Source organism: Sinohyriopsis cumingii, chromosome 18 (assembly GCF_028554795.1).
Source record: "Sinohyriopsis cumingii isolate HCF-2022 chromosome 18, ASM2855479v2, whole genome shotgun sequence".
Classification (NCBI taxonomy): Eukaryota; Metazoa; Mollusca; class Bivalvia; order Unionida; family Unionidae; genus Sinohyriopsis; species Sinohyriopsis cumingii.
In genome coordinates, this window is record NC_142978.1 from 14,432,426 (window position 1) to 14,448,618 (window position 16,193).

The following is a 16,193-nucleotide window of genomic DNA, read 5'->3' on the forward strand; positions in this document are numbered from 1 at the left end:
TGGGTCTATGCAATTAGATCTGACTTGCAAACAAGTATATATGGTAGCCACTTTAATTTTTATTAGAAGAAAAAAAATCCAAGTGACGTATCATAAAGTTCCATCTCAAGTTCCTATAAATGACAAATAGACTTGAAAGTGAGATACTCTTTATTCTTATCAGACAAATTTAAATGCATTAAAACATTTCACTTTAACATCACATGGTTTTTAAATACGACCATATATCTTAAGTATGTACTACAATGACACACATTTTTAAGCATTCCACAGTTAGGCAGGCAGAAAATACGTTACACTTGCACTGTCATTTCTTTCTTTTTTATCCCTAGATTTTAAAGAAAATGAAATCACATCAGAATGATATGGAAAAAAAAAAAAGAGTAAAATAAGATGCAATCATATTCTTCTCCATTCCCAGATGGCACAAGAACACTGGGATTGCTAGACTGTTTCTCTATTAGAAAGCTTTGCTCATGTGCAGAATGCTGAAAAAAATAACCAGCAAACCATACAAATGCCATCTGGTGGAATTGTGTTACGAGTTTCATTAAAGCTGTAGTTCTGAAAACACAATAATACGGGCACTGTTTACAAATGATTTCAGCTTCAGTTGCAGTAATATGTTCACATAAAAATAAAAATAAAAAAAAGTTATACCATCTGGTGAGTATTTTCAACTGTAAGGTGTCTAAATGTACATAAAATTGCAGAATAAAACAAATCAGCTTAAATACAGTATATCTTAAAATGTTCTCATCTACATGATTGCTCTCATTTTAATTCCATGCATCAAAAATTAGACTGAATGCTCATAAAATTACAACTGTAAGAATAATAATTTGAGGTATTCTTTGTGGCAAGTGATTACTATTGTTTAAAATGGTCCATTTCAGGTTTGATTTAATTTTTTTGTTTGGGGAAAGCAGTCTTTTTTAACTTTGACAATTCAGTCTGTCTGTTGTGATGATAACTGATTAAAACACATTCTGATTTTTATTGGTTGAAGTTGAAAGTTCCCAGACCCCTCCACTCCCCCAAAAATCACAAATACATGGACCTATCTTTCTTTCTCTCTCTCTCTCTCTCTCTCTCACACACACACACACTGACATAACCAACATATAACATGTTTAAGCACAGCCTCTTGAATTGATACACACATCCCGTTATTTCTTAGAAGATACCATCACATGAATTTTGACGTTTCAATCATATTATGTTAAATCATTAGGCACGGTTTGCTTACTTAGATAAAAGTTGGCAAATCAACAGATAACCCTAAAGTATAGTTCTTTGACTTAGAACCAGTACGAGAGTAACACATTAATTTGCATTTATCCAATTACATCTAGAAAATGCCTTAAATGAGCATCATTTGTTGCAAATTGAGGCAAAGGCAGACGTGTAACAATGCTGGTCTGAAATGTGAGAATAGAACAAAAAACATTATACCATAGCAACTTGATCAAATAACATTGTGAAATTTCAGATCTTTTACATTGGTACTTTATACACTTTAGTTATACTTCTCACCAATTCAGACTTTATGAATGTTACCCACCAATCAATGTTAATTATAGACATCTTAAATTATTTCTCCAGAAGTACATAAATACCATTTAAAAAAATGCAGCATTTAGCCGTATCAACAAATAATGTCACATAGTGTAACTTAAAAGGAGTACCCGGATTTTTTATGCCCTACATATGTATCTCCTGTTGCCATGTATATTTAATGTTTTAAAGTCTATTTACTGAATTATTTATTTTAATTGACTTACTAAAATTAATATTTTAAACGAAAATTAATATGCAAGTTTTAAAGCCTAACAATTTAGTTTGCTACAAATCAACATGAAATTAATTGTCTTTCAAATGCTGCTTTGAAAAAAGCAGAGGGAAAAAGACATCCTATATATATATATTGTCTGCATGCCAGGTAAGCATATTTATTTATTGAAAACAAAATGTTGCTTTGAATTCATTATTAGAGTTACCAAATTAATGGAAAAAAAAAAGATGAAATAAACCCATAAATCTATTTTTCTTTCTGCTGTATTCAAAGATTAACACAGAATTAAATAATACCTGAACACGTATTTATATTTCCGAACAATCTGAAGTTGTACATATTTCAACTGTGCACTTAACTGAAATGATTTAAGATGAATATTAGATTTTAAAAAATTGACCCCCGAACTCCACTAGTGGCATTCAGTTAACATCAATTTTCAAAAGAAGCATCACATTCCGATGAAAGGCAAGCTGCGTTTAATATCATTTACAATGTATGGATAAGTACAAAGAAAATGTTAAAGGACCATTATTTTGTCTTAAAAGAAAAAAAAATGTGATTCTTTTTTTCTTGCTTTTCTCAGTACAGGCTTTCTGCATTGGCTGATCGGGGTTTCTTGATTTTGTCAATATTCTTGATGATGAGGTCATGCAAACTGGCCTGAAACCAAACAAGAAATATAAACTGATATAAATTCATCTTCATAACATCAATAAGTTTAAAGCTAAAAATAAATTAAAAAAACCCATTGTTCTTCAAAATTAAACCTCAGACAACATAGATGTGTACAGCATCAAAGCCTCAACACAACTACAAACTAATTCTGTGACATTCTGTAGCTGCCTCCTGTCAGTATGATAATGAAATCAGACCAGGCCTTTGTGATGCACCTGTATAATTACTGTGAACGATGTACCTGTATAATTACTGTAAGCGATGTACCTGTATAATTACTGTTGCGATGTACCCATATAATTACTGTTAGCGATGTACCTGTATAATTACTGTAATTGATGCAGCTGTATAATTACTGTTGCGATGTACCCATATAATTACTGTGAGTGATGTACCTGTATAATTACTGTGAGTGATGTACCTGTATAATTATTGTGACCACATGTAAATTAGGTTTGATGGCTCTATCTCAAATGCCACAAAAGTGAATGCCAAGAGAATGAAACAGATCTGGTTGTAAAATATACCCACCCCTGCTGCATACTCCACAGACCAAATATCAATTAACACTTTGCTATAATGCGTTAACATTTACACAGGGCATCTAATGCAAACTGAACATGTAAACAATTTGTGCAAAAATAATAAAAACTGATTTAATTGTCTGGGAGCCTAATCAGGTCATGTACATATGATGCAAACTATGCCCATTCAATTTAATTTGCCAATCGAAATGTGGTCTTTGCTGTATTTGTACAAGGTTTTCAAAAAATTACAAAAATATTGGACAAAAATGCCATAATTACCTAAAAATCAAATCAGGTCATCTACACATGAACAAGCATTTGGCTATAAATTTTCATTATCTACCTCAAATGTTTTGCTGCTTTAAATGTGCAAGTAAGGTCTATATCAAAAAGTTGAAGACAAACAAAATTTTTAAATAGGATTAAACGATCATGGTTTCTGTAATTGTTGAAGAGTAAAATCTTACCTAAACATTCACAAAGAAAATAAAGTCTCAAGGACTTTATGTTAATGTTGTGTACAACTAGATAAAAAAGAACACTTCAATAAATTCCAAGCATGATCATTATTCCTTACAATTCAAATTCTTTTCTGTCAACAAATCCATTGAGTTAACAAAGCATTCAATTTTAGGTAGGTTGTAGTTTGTTATTTTTAACCACTTCAACTGTGCCAAAATACCTAGCTCCATCTTTGCTACCCATGGATCATTGATCCACATCACCAACCAATGATATGGCACTGGCCAGTGGTCATTGATCCACATCACCAACCAATGATATGGAACTGGCCAATGGTCACTGATCCACATCACTAACCAGACATGGAACTGGCCAATGGTCACTGATCCACATCACTAACCAGACATGGAACTGGCCAATGGTCACTGATCCACTTCACTAACCAGACATGGCACTGGCCAATGGTCACTGATCCACATCACCAACCAGACATGGAACTGGCCAATGGTCACTGACCCACATCACCAACCAATGATATGGAACTGGCCAATGGTCACTGATCCACATCACCAGCCAATGAAATGGAACTGGCCAATGGTCACAGATCCACATCACTAACCAGACATGGCACTAAGTGTATCATATAAATAAATCGAGCCTCTTAATGTGTCTACTTACAAGACTGATATACTCTCCAGAACAAGAAACTTGGCATTAAAAAAAATCACTTTATATAAGAAGATAATTTACTCTAATAACAAAGTAGCTAAACATGAAGTTACTACAAAATGATTCCAGGATTTCATTTCAACATTTAAAATTGTGAAAATACATTTTCAGTCAACAACTGCTGTTCCAGTTTTAACCAATCACAATCTTGGGCACTCTGACCTCTCTACAGTACAAATATCCTCCTTGGATCACAGGGTTTTATTTTGACTGCATCATTAATGGCCTATTTCAGACCAAGTGATGATGTTTACTTAAACCTGTCACTCTGACCTTGAGATTTCATGAATGAAAACAGTACTACATAATATAAATGTACTCTTCTTATAGTACACAACCCATTCATAGGATCTTAGAACTGAAAATGTTATTAACTAAATGACTTCAATAAAAACTATATTATAAAGTAAAATACACGATATAGATACATGTAACACTATAACAAAGATCTAGGGACCACTGAAAGCCTCTAAGTTTCTGTGTCAAAAGATAAACTAAATGGATATAGTCAAGCTCCAAATATTCAATAATACAATGAATTTTTAAAATATGTAAGAAAACTAAAAGAGAAATAAATATGTAAGAAAACTAAAAGAGAAATAAAAAAAGTGTCAATTTCGCTGTTGGTGACCTGAATGGTTAATCCAGAACTTGGTTAATCTTGAACTGTCAATTAACTCGGGTGTCAACACAGCATCTACACTGTATGGTTTATCTTGGAAAGAGATTCCATTTTAGAAATATTGTGTCCATCAGGTATCAGTTTTAATACTTGGTCAATAACAACTCTTAAGTCACCAAGTGTACTAAAAGAAACTTACATAATGATTCCTCAGTTCACAACAAGTTAGTCTCAGGCTCACAAATTCTTTCTCATCCAGTTCTCTGATAGACTGCCTGTAGTCATCCTAATAGACAAGAAAAGTGCTATAGTAGTCTTTTGGATGTAAGAAACAAAATAATGTTGTGAACTTAAAATAAGTAATAAGACTGAGTACTAGTTAGAATGAATAATTCTTAGTGATCTAACACCACCCATTACATTGTATTAAATGGGTCTTACATGGATGCTGTTGTAAATGTTTGCTAAAACACAAGAAAAAGGTGTGAGCCCCTGGGTTCCAAATGATCCAACAAACCAAACAAGTCTCATATCCTCATGATCAATCTATGTAACACATACATTTTAAACCCAATATCTTGCATATTTAAAAACTGTACTCAAGCGGCACATGCAAGTTTAATGTCTGAGCTTGAGTACCGCTGGCAGCAAACATGAATTCCACAGAATGCTCATCTGTTCCACCAAGAAATATTCTGAATACTTTTTAAAAACTCACCAAAGCATGAAATCATTGTAACACCCTTTTGCCCATGATGAACAACATCCTATACAATCAATCAAGTTTCAAGACTGTACATACAACAATATCAGAGCAGCTCAGGCAAATGCTCAAACAGAATGTTGATATCTACACCAATAAATGCTCAAACGGAATGTTGATATCTACACCAATAAATGGAACTGCCATCAGAAACAGGAGACCTTTATTTCATCTATGCTTCACATGCGAGACAAAAATTGCATGGTAGTGGCAACTTTGTGAAATTCTACAGGTGAGAGTAATACCCAAACTTCCGGATTTGTTTGCTTGTTTCTTTGTGTCAATGGATTTATTTCTACAAAAGTAATGACGAAAAAAAAAGCCACAAAGAAAGAACCAAGGTACTGATCATTGTTGCACAATTAGGTACAATGGCAGGGGATGTGAAGTGAATTCTTTTAGTTCCTAAATTATGGGGCAAGGATAGAAACAACTATTTATTCTTCCAGCCCAAGACATCACGATTGAAGTACTTAATGACATACTTATCAGGTGGCCTAAGTGGTTATAGCATCTGCCTTGGATGCGATAGGTCGCAGGTTTAAACCCTTGCTGAATCATAGCAAAGACTGATAAAAATGGTACTAGCACCTGCCTCACATGGTGCTCAGCATTAAGAGGATAATATCAGGACTGGTCGGCCTGGTGTCAGGATAATGTGACTGGCTGGGTGGGACATGATGCCACATGTCTGCAGATGATGCCCCAGTGCTAGACATCACTATAAATTGCCACACTGCAGACATCATAGCAATATGACTCAAACTGTTATGTAAAAAATCCAAAGACACACACACATACATACCTTAATAACATACTGTTACAAAATGGGAATAGTAGAGAAGTATTTTTTTTTTTTAAAAGGGGGTGTGTGTGTGAATGTGTGATTTGGATTCTGAACATAGTTTTAAAAACTTTTCAGTCATATAGCTACGATTTATGTAGTGTGGTAGTTTATAGAGATGTCAAGCACAGGGGCATCATGCTGCAGACACGTAGCATGATGTCCCAACCAGTCACATTATCCTGACATGAGGCTGACCTCTTAATCCTGAGCACCTAGCGAGGTAGCTGTCAGTACCATTTTTATAAGTCTTTGGTATGACTCGGCCGGGGATCGAATCAGCGACCTCCCACATCCAAGGTGGAAGCTCAAACCACTAGGCCACATAATATTACTATGTGTTTTAATATTATGCTGCTGTGTGCTGTAAAATTATTTTACTGTGTTTTATGTTACTGTGTGTTTTAATATTATATTTTCATACTGCTCTTTTCTAAAAGGAGGATTTACATTATACAGTGGGGCCCTTTTTAATCCCAACTCCATTACGAAAAGAAGAGATTTCCTCTATTATTCTTTCAAGGGATTCATTAATCCTAATTCCTTTCTAAAAAGCACTAAACAGGGTGGGGAAAAAAAGGAATTTTCAGTCAGTGATTGATAATGACAACTGGGCCCAACATTTAAAGGAATTTTTCCTGATTGACAGAACATGGCAGATTTGCCGAACATTTTGGAAAATAATCTGACTTATTGGCAATAATATTTTCTTGATAGAATTACTGAAATTGGGAATTATGCACAATTTTTGAGGATATAAAATCAGAATTGGGGTCCATGAACAATGAATTTGGGCACCAAGGAACAACAAACTCTGCTGTCTCCAATTAGCTAGATTTGACTGTTTTGATTTTACTAATAACAGACTTATCCTTCAGTATCTTTAAAGAAAACTGGATATGCACAACTTATCCATATGGAGTAATAACTGCATCATCAGCAACAATTAGAAAACAAGGCCATGACATATGTGTCAAGCACATGATGATAGCATTGTTGTAAATGTGACCTTGACCCCAAGGACAAAAGGTTAAGCAAGGATGTTGCAGAATAAATCATTTTAGCTTTGTAACAACTGTTCTCAAGTCTGAAGAAAATCCACAAAAGGGTTTTGGAAATAAAATTGAAAAAATGTGACCATGACCCCAGGGGCAAAAGGATAAGCAAGGATGTTGCAGAATAAATCATTTTAACTTCGTAACAATAGATCTAAAGTCAGAAGAAAATCCATGTAGGGGTTTTGGAAATAAAACTGAAAAACCAAAATTTTAATGCAAAGCTTCTGTTACTGTGACCTTGACTCCAAGGTCAAAAAGGCTGCAAGCAATAATGTTGTAAAACGAATGGTCTTAGCTTCATAATGATTCATGCCAAGTATAAAGAAGCTACACCAAGGAGTTTGGAAAATCTAAGCAAAAGGAAAAACAATGAACCAAAATATAAGCAAAAGGAAAAACAATGAACCAAAATATAAGCAAAAGGAAAAACAATGAACCAAAATCTTGTCATTAATTTTCTCTAATCGTGTATGTGTGCTTTGGATTTTTAACGAAGCTCAAACAATTTTCTAGTCATATCGCTATGATGTCTGCAGTGAAGTAATTTATAGTGATGTCTAGCACTGGAGCATCAAGCTGCAGACATGTAGCATCATGCATAGCTGCCAACCTCCAACCCCTCAACACCCAGTATAAAAACAGATTTTCAGGAACAAATACTGATTTTTTAATGCATATGTAACTATTTACAACATCTACAACCATGAGTAAAGTAGGACAATAAGCTATTTAATTATTCAACATCAAACATGCATGTGTTACACTCTTGCACCTTCTGAATGGGCACCCTGTTCCATTTGGGTGCCCATTTAGAAGGTGCAAGAATGCAACACACTCACACTGGGACACGTGCTGTTTATAGGAACCTTTTCCCCACCTTGTTAGTTTCAATCATTATCAATTCAATTTGCTAATTGTAAAGTTTTCTCCTTTACTAGATGGTTTCACAAATGTGTGTGAATGTGATTTGGATTTTTAACATAGCTTTAACAATTTTTCAATCAAGCCACAGACATGTAGCATGATGTCCCACCCAGTCACATTATCCCGACACCAGGCTGACCAGTCCTAACACTAACCTCTTAATGCTGAGCGCCAAGCGAGGCAGCTGTTAGTAACATTTTGTAAGTCTTTGGTATGACTCAGCTGGGGATCGAACCCACAACCCCCCGGCATCCGAGGCGGACTCTCTAACCACTAGGCCACTGGAGTGGTTTTCACAGATGTAAACAGGACGGTACAATTGTCCTTCCAGTTCTGTTTTCTTGTCTTTCCTGGAGAAAATTGTGAATGTTCCGCTTACCTTTTTGACATGATTAGAAGCTGAATATTATGAAGATGAGATACAGCGATAGCGACAACTGTTTGTGCAATCCAATAAGGTGGTTAATGACAGGCATAGTAGCCTCGATTTCGAATGAACCAATCATTAACTTGGAACTATATTGCTATATACATGCGATACATTTTATAAGAATGGAACCGAGTGCCCATTCTAAACAGAAAATTGCAAGGATAATTTTTTTTTTTGGTCGAAAAATATTTTAGCAAGAAAAACGTAAACCTGTATTCAGGTCCAAAATACGGGACAATTACATAAAAATGGGACACTTGGTTGCTATGCATCATGTCACACCCAGTCACATTATCCTGACGGCAGGCTGACCAGTCATAACACTAACCTTTTAGCTCATTTGGCCCTGGAGATTTTTGTCATTTTTACCTGAAATGGGGGTAGGAAACACATTTTGGAGGTTAATTTTAAATACATCCAAATACATCTGCTTCCAAGAGTTTTTCGTTTACACTGACGTTTAGTTGTGCTAGAAACACAGTTTTACATTGTGTATTTGACTTGTGCATGTGCAGAAGGGTAAAAGTTGGGAGTTCTTTTTTTTTTTTTTTTTTGGCTTATTGGACCCATCATTTTCATTTCCTCATCACTTCTTACTCCCAATCCCAAACTTATCCTACTTTTTACAATGGTTCACCTGTCTTTGTGCAGTTCAGACTGGTCTGCCTTAGATCACAGGCCAAAAAGTCTAAAATCCGGACATGACATTGGGTGGATTTTTGGTGCAAAAACATCAGGTCTTAAAAACTACATTCTTCTCTCTGCATTTTGTAGTAAGTAGAAAGTCCAGATTATTTGGCATTACTGTAGAGCTACATCTGTCTCCTTTTTTCTAATGACACACAATTGGCTAAATATTCAACAACTTTGGCACTACAGAGCTTGAAAGTAGGGTACAGCCTCATCACACCTACAGGCAGGATTGGGGCTGCACGAGTTAATGCCGAGTGCCAAGCAAGGCAGCAGCTAGTACCATTTTCGTGAGTCTTTGGTATGACTCGTCCAGGGTTTAAATCTGTGACCTCCTGTATCTGCTCTAATTGTGACTTCAAAACAATAAACTGTTGATAATGATAACGTCTGCCTTATCTTGCTTCCCACTAACATGGACGGACTTGATCTAAAACTTGAAACATGCTGCAGTGCAAAATGTATCCTTCCCTATCTAAATCATCTAGGCTTGTAGCCAGAGTGTTGCAAGACTGACCGACTCCTGCCTGATTGGCAGGGTCAGCTGCAATGGTGTGTCTCTCATATAAAGTGTCAAGTGTTTATGCACCTTTTAATACCAATCAATCAATCATCTCACCTGTCTTATCATCCTCAACTATCCAGTGGGCTGGATCAAAATTAAGTGACCACTGTTCGCATATTTGAAACAGAAATCATGTCTCAAGTTTTATGCTGAATGGTGTATGAAGTTGTTGGAAAATATTTTCATATGTAATATTTTTTAAATCTGAAAGATTTGTCTTGACGACTTTTCCACTGTTCTAGCTTCAAACGAGTTCATGGATTGTGCACTTACTATATGTGGGTATTTCGCAACTTTGGAGACCAATTTTGCCCGTGATATGAAATATCGTGAGATCTGATCTAGATAAGCAGCAGCCTCACTCTCCACTGTTCTAGCTTCAGACAAAGTCTCCTCCTGAAGTAGAATAAAAGAAAAACATATTTTAACACATCTGAGAATGTAATAAACTTCTTAATTGGTCAAACATTCAAATGCAGTAGTTAATTTTACAATTAACTTTTGGAAACTTTGAGACTATTGCAAGATAATGATTATCCTTTTGATAGTGCCAATCAGAACCTATTTTGGGATATTTTTAACAAAATATGTGTCTGAATGGCAATAATAATCTTGTGCTTATATCCACAATTCTAAAAGAAACCTGTTTCATCTCCCTACACAACTCATCTCCCATTACAATACAAACCCCCTCACAAGGCCTCTCTGCAAAGAAAACATCTCCATGTACAATGCATCTCCAAATACAACTCATCTCTCTTTAAAATGAATCTTCCCATACAACCAATCTTTTAAATTGCATCTCCCTATACAACCCATCAACTGTTACAGTGCATCTCCCTATACAACCCATCTTCCTTTAAAATGCATCTTCCCATAAACCCATCTCCCTTTACAGTGCATGTCTCCATTCAACACATCTCCCTTTACAATGCATCTTCCCATACAACCCATTTTTCTATATAACACATCTCCCTTTACAGAGCATCTCCCTTTACAATGCTTCTTCCTTTACAATGCATGTATTAAAATAGCTATTCATCTTATGCAACAGATATCTGTTATTGACACGCATGTCACCAACTATAACACAAGGAATAAAGTAACATTGTGATGTCAGAATACAAGTACACAGCTAATGGATAAGGAAAATGTTGATGTTGTACTTCATCAATAGACTGCAATTGGTGTAAACAAGCCAAAATGTTTTAATTTTCTTAAGGTGAAAACAAAAACTCTTTCCAAGTCTTTATTTCTTAAACACAAGATTGCTACCCCAAAGATTGAACAAACTGATGAACAGCCATGCTCCATCTACCTACCTCCTGTTGCTAGTTAATCAGCATATCATCTGAAATTTACCTGTTGGGTCATTAGTCAATATTGTCCAGAATAATCTGTGAAACTTTATGTAATAATGCCTGAACTGAGTAACAAAAGGCCATAAATGTACAATTTACTTTTAACATACTGTGAATGTTCTCTTTTAGGTAGTACTTGTACCAAATTTCTTGGATTTTGTAGTTGCTGCAGCCCAGATATTTTAAGATCAAATGCTGCAACCCAGGTATCTTAAGATGAAATGAACAATGATCTTTCTGTTAAAACAACTGGACTCATTTCTCATCCATGAATTCAATGAAAGAAATGTAATTTCTCACCATACCATTAATAATGTTACACACTGAAATTAATGAATTTTAATTTTTGCAAATTTTTCACAATCAACCAGAAATGTCTGTTTAATGAAGTTGTAAACTTTTCAAAACAAAAGTACCTATGTTGAAGAAAATGGCATGCCAATGAATAGGCATACTCATATTTCTTATAGGGATCTCTCTCTCTCTCTCACACACACAATATCTCAGATCCTAAAATCACAAAATTTGCCAGACATATATGATATGACAAAAGAGCTCAAAAATGTCAAATGACGATTTGCTAATTTGTGATGTCAAACACCTGAAATTATTAGAAGTTCGGTTTCAGAGACACATTTATTTCATTTGTTTCCCAGTCATCAAAAAGAAAGGAAAGATCATCTGACTCATGCAGTGGTGAATTTTCTGAAATTACTAGTTCATGTTTTGCATAATTGGCGAAACTTCCATCATCCAAAAAGCGTACTGTATACATGGAATAGGTACCCAGTGGGTGGTAAACACTGACGATTTTTGCTCTCCTACCTTTAAGAGCCAATATGTTTCCTAGCTTGTAGTCCATTTTCTTTTTGTCTTATATTTATCGTTTTCTTTCTAGATCTTTTTGTAAGTTATTTTTTTCTCTACTCCCAAAAATTATTTTGTTAAATGTCCCAAAATGTTAGTGTTTGTTTGATCCGAAAATAACTCCATCAGACCAAGCATAAGACAACTATGGCTACGTCCCTTGATAAAGCAGTCCGTGGCGCATGGACACCTTGACTGAGACGATTGGTCTGAGACAGGAAAAGTAAGGTTAGCAAAACAAGCAGATTTCTCTGTCGCATGGGTGAGAAATATATGTATGACAAATGAGCTCAAAAATGTCAAATGTCAAATGACGACCTGCTAATTTGTGATGTCAAACACTTGACATTAAAAATGCCCTAATTATCCCATTCACTTATAGAACATTATGTTTTCACAGTTCTTTAAAAATGCTATAGCTACAAAGCCCAAGAGAAAAGAGGAATCAAATATAACCTGGCCATGTTAAAAACACTGACTGAATGAATGTTTTGGTCGCATAAGACATTGTATCAGTAGCCCACCCCACATGTATCTGAACTATAAATAAGGTGACATCAATTCAGTTTAGAAATAAGAATCAACACAAACCTGTATGGATACACCAAAATTGTTCCCATCCTCTATTTTGGGTATCAGAAATGCTATCCACATCTTCAACTAAACAGAGGAAAAATATAGAAAAATTATAATTGCCATATCAACCTAAATAACAACATTGTTATATAATAATAATGTAACAATGTGCACAGTTACATACATTTTAAGATTCTTTTGAAAGCAAAAACATATTTTTCCCTCTCTCTCCCTTCTCCATCATGAAAGAATTTTATATTGAAAGAGGAGCAAAGATTTGATTAAATTCAAGATTCTAGGGACATAGAAAAATGAAGGACTTTTCCATCTGTGCAGAAAACAGTTTTTTCTTTGCACCCTCCTAATAAACTGATCTCTTATATTTTCCAAGGAAAGCTGGTCACGCATAAGGGGCACACACTGGCTAAGTGCAGGGTCCATGCTGAACTTTAATATTTAAGTGAAATGACTTTTCTATCCAGCCAGAATAGATGAAAGTTTGCAAAACTGGGGAGAACTGTGTGTAAAACATACAAAATTTATAATGGTCAAAAAAGTCACTTTAAACTTCTGTTTCAGCACATTTTCATGTCAAATGATTAAAATAATGAAAACATAATTTCAAAACTAAATATACTGCACTTTTTTGCTCCCCAAAAGTTGCTGTAAACCATATTAGAGCAACCCTGAAAACAGAATATTTGAAAATTATATATGTTCACCGAGTCATAATTCACTATGAAATTTAAATTAAATTTTCACTCATTTTCTCAAAACTCACTTCTGAATTTTGGGCAGGAATTATGTAGAAAGCAATACAATTTCTGGTATTTATAAACTTAAACCAAAAGGGACTAATGAGCATAAATATTATTTTATAACTTTCCACCTTCCACTTTGATGAGAAAACAGACATAAAAGTCTATGATTTACTCTGATTATAAATGAACTGTATTGAAACTAAACAAGGTGAAAGGGTGGGGTGGGGAAGGATGTTTAGGTAAAAGTTCAGATTCAAACACAAAAGTAACCCTTACCAAGGCGTCAAAATACAATTTTTTGAAACTGATAAAAGTTATGAATTCTGTTTGGACTCTTTATATATAACATTTTAACACGTGTTCATTTGATAAAAATTTATTCAATGACTTGTGTAATGTCATACAACACAAAATCCTTGCATAAATACCTTTGATCAACTTACTAATCAAGAAATGTAATTATAATGTGCTCATTTTTTTCTCAATTAACTTTACATTGTCAGAATCATTCAGTATTTTATGATACTGAACTCGCATGAACTTCATATTGCACTCATAAAGGAACTACTTTCTACTGTAAACAAACAATGGATGCAGATGTCAGCACTTTTGATTTGTAAACCAGTCATGTACACTCACATAGGTGCTTTACGTTTTGGTTGATTAAATTTGTTTCTGAATGAACTAAAGCAGATGTTTCATGGACTGCCACATACCAGCCGCTTTGCTACACTCCGCATTAACTTTTCTGATACAATGTTTCGGATTTAGGCGGGCGATAGAGGCCAGATTTCATAAAATTGCCGGGTACCTACAAATAACGTGCAAGTGACAAGGCATACACTTTCTTCTTTAGCGGGTAATAAGAATGGCAATAATAATACTACCAGTTTTACATCCTGAATTTCCTCAAAATGTACTTTTTTAGTTCAGCGAATCCAAAATTACATGAGCCATGTCATGGGTTCTTAAGCTTGATTACACATTTCGAGATTGTACTGCAATTTCGACTATATTTCAAGTGCACTTGCATCCTCCTTATGTATAATTTGAGGAAATTCAGGATGTAAAACTAAGTATATTTTTTGCCATTCTTATTACCAGCTAAAGAAGACAGTTTATGCCTTGTAACCTGCATGTTATCTGTATGTACCCAGCAAGTTTATGAAATCTGGCATCTATCGCCAAAATCCGAAACACTATCAAAAAGGTTAACGCAGAATGTAGCAAAGCAACTGGTATGTGGCAGTCACAAAACATTTGCTTTAGTTCATTCAGAAACAAATTTAATCAACCAAAATGTAAAGCATCTGCTACACGAGTGTACATGATTTGTTTACAAAGTAGTTTCTAATACCCTATTGGGTACATATGTCCTGCACATGAGTGCAATATGAAGGTGTGCAATATTGTAAAATACCGAATGATTCTGACAATGTAAAGTTAACAGAGAAAAAAAAAAAGAGCATATAATAAGAAAAAAAATATGTTGCATTCATCATGTAATAAGACAGTCTAACTGGCTGGAGTGTGAACTTATTTTTTATAGTATTCAACTTACTGTGTTAGAATGATCAATGAGATCTCTGGTGTAGGGCTTTATTTTCTCAGCAATTTCCATTATTTTCATGTTGCATGGAACTGGTCCATTTGGTAGTACCATCACTTTAGAGCCTGAAACATAGGAAAGATATTAAATGAGAAAGACTAGATAGATAATACAATTTCTTGTAAAATTGTGAAGATTTCCATTTCTTTAGAAATCAAATGCTGTGGTCAAAAAATAACACAAGTCACTTGAAAGGACTGATACACTACTGGGCAAAGAGAATTTATAGGAATTCATGATAAGACCATTTCTTTCTTGTAACTGCTGAAGCCATCTCCAATATTCAGCTATGATATGTTAACATTCGCTGCTGTGGTGGACATATTGGATGTTTAACTGGCAGCATTTTCACTCAGGACAAATTAGACATCATTAGGAATCTTTTGGTGAAAAGTGCCTATCAATATGATCATCCAATCTGGGGTAGGAGTGACTGCACCATTTTCATGGTAGCAATACTGGATGTTGCTGAGACATCATTTTCGTCTAGGACCAAATAGGCATCATAAGAAGTCTAATGGTGAAAACTCCATGTTGATCCAATTGAAAGGAGTAGAGATAACAATATTTTCAAGATGGTCAAATTTGCATCAGTTTCATTTAGGACCAAGCAGATACCATTAGAACTCTTCTGATAAAAACTGTCAAAATGACATTCCATTTAAGATGAGTAGAGACAAAACTTTTATAATGTCCACCATGGTGGCCATAACGAAGTCAGATCAGCACAATTTTAATGCAAGACCAACAAAACTGTATAAATATTATCAGGAAAACTCCATTTTATAAGTCTGCTTTAGAGTAGTAACTATAACATGAATTTCAATATGTGTGACTTTGCATTCACAATTTGGGGGGAGGGGGGCCGATTGGCCGAGTGGTCTAAAGCGCTCTTCGTTATGGATCACTGCCATCTCACCTCTGTCTGCGTG

General features: G+C 34.8%; 1 protein-coding gene across 1 annotated transcript in view; it reads right to left on the bottom strand.

The window, feature by feature from the left end:
* Nucleotides 1-132: 132 nt before the first annotated feature.
* LOC149776129 (proteasome activator complex subunit 3-like) overlaps nt 133-16,193 on the bottom strand; it is a 42,839-nt gene continuing 26,778 nt past the window's right edge. Inside the window, exons 6-10 of the mRNA XM_089942397.1 lie at nt 15,214-15,326; nt 12,907-12,975; nt 10,361-10,483; nt 5,013-5,099; nt 133-2,458 (exon numbers count right to left, since the gene is read on the bottom strand). Of these exons, the coding sequence (XP_089798523.1) occupies nt 2,378-2,458; nt 5,013-5,099; nt 10,361-10,483; nt 12,907-12,975; nt 15,214-15,326 (473 nt within the window). The 3' untranslated portion in view covers nt 133-2,377. The remainder of the gene's footprint in view (nt 2,459-5,012; nt 5,100-10,360; nt 10,484-12,906; nt 12,976-15,213; nt 15,327-16,193) is intronic.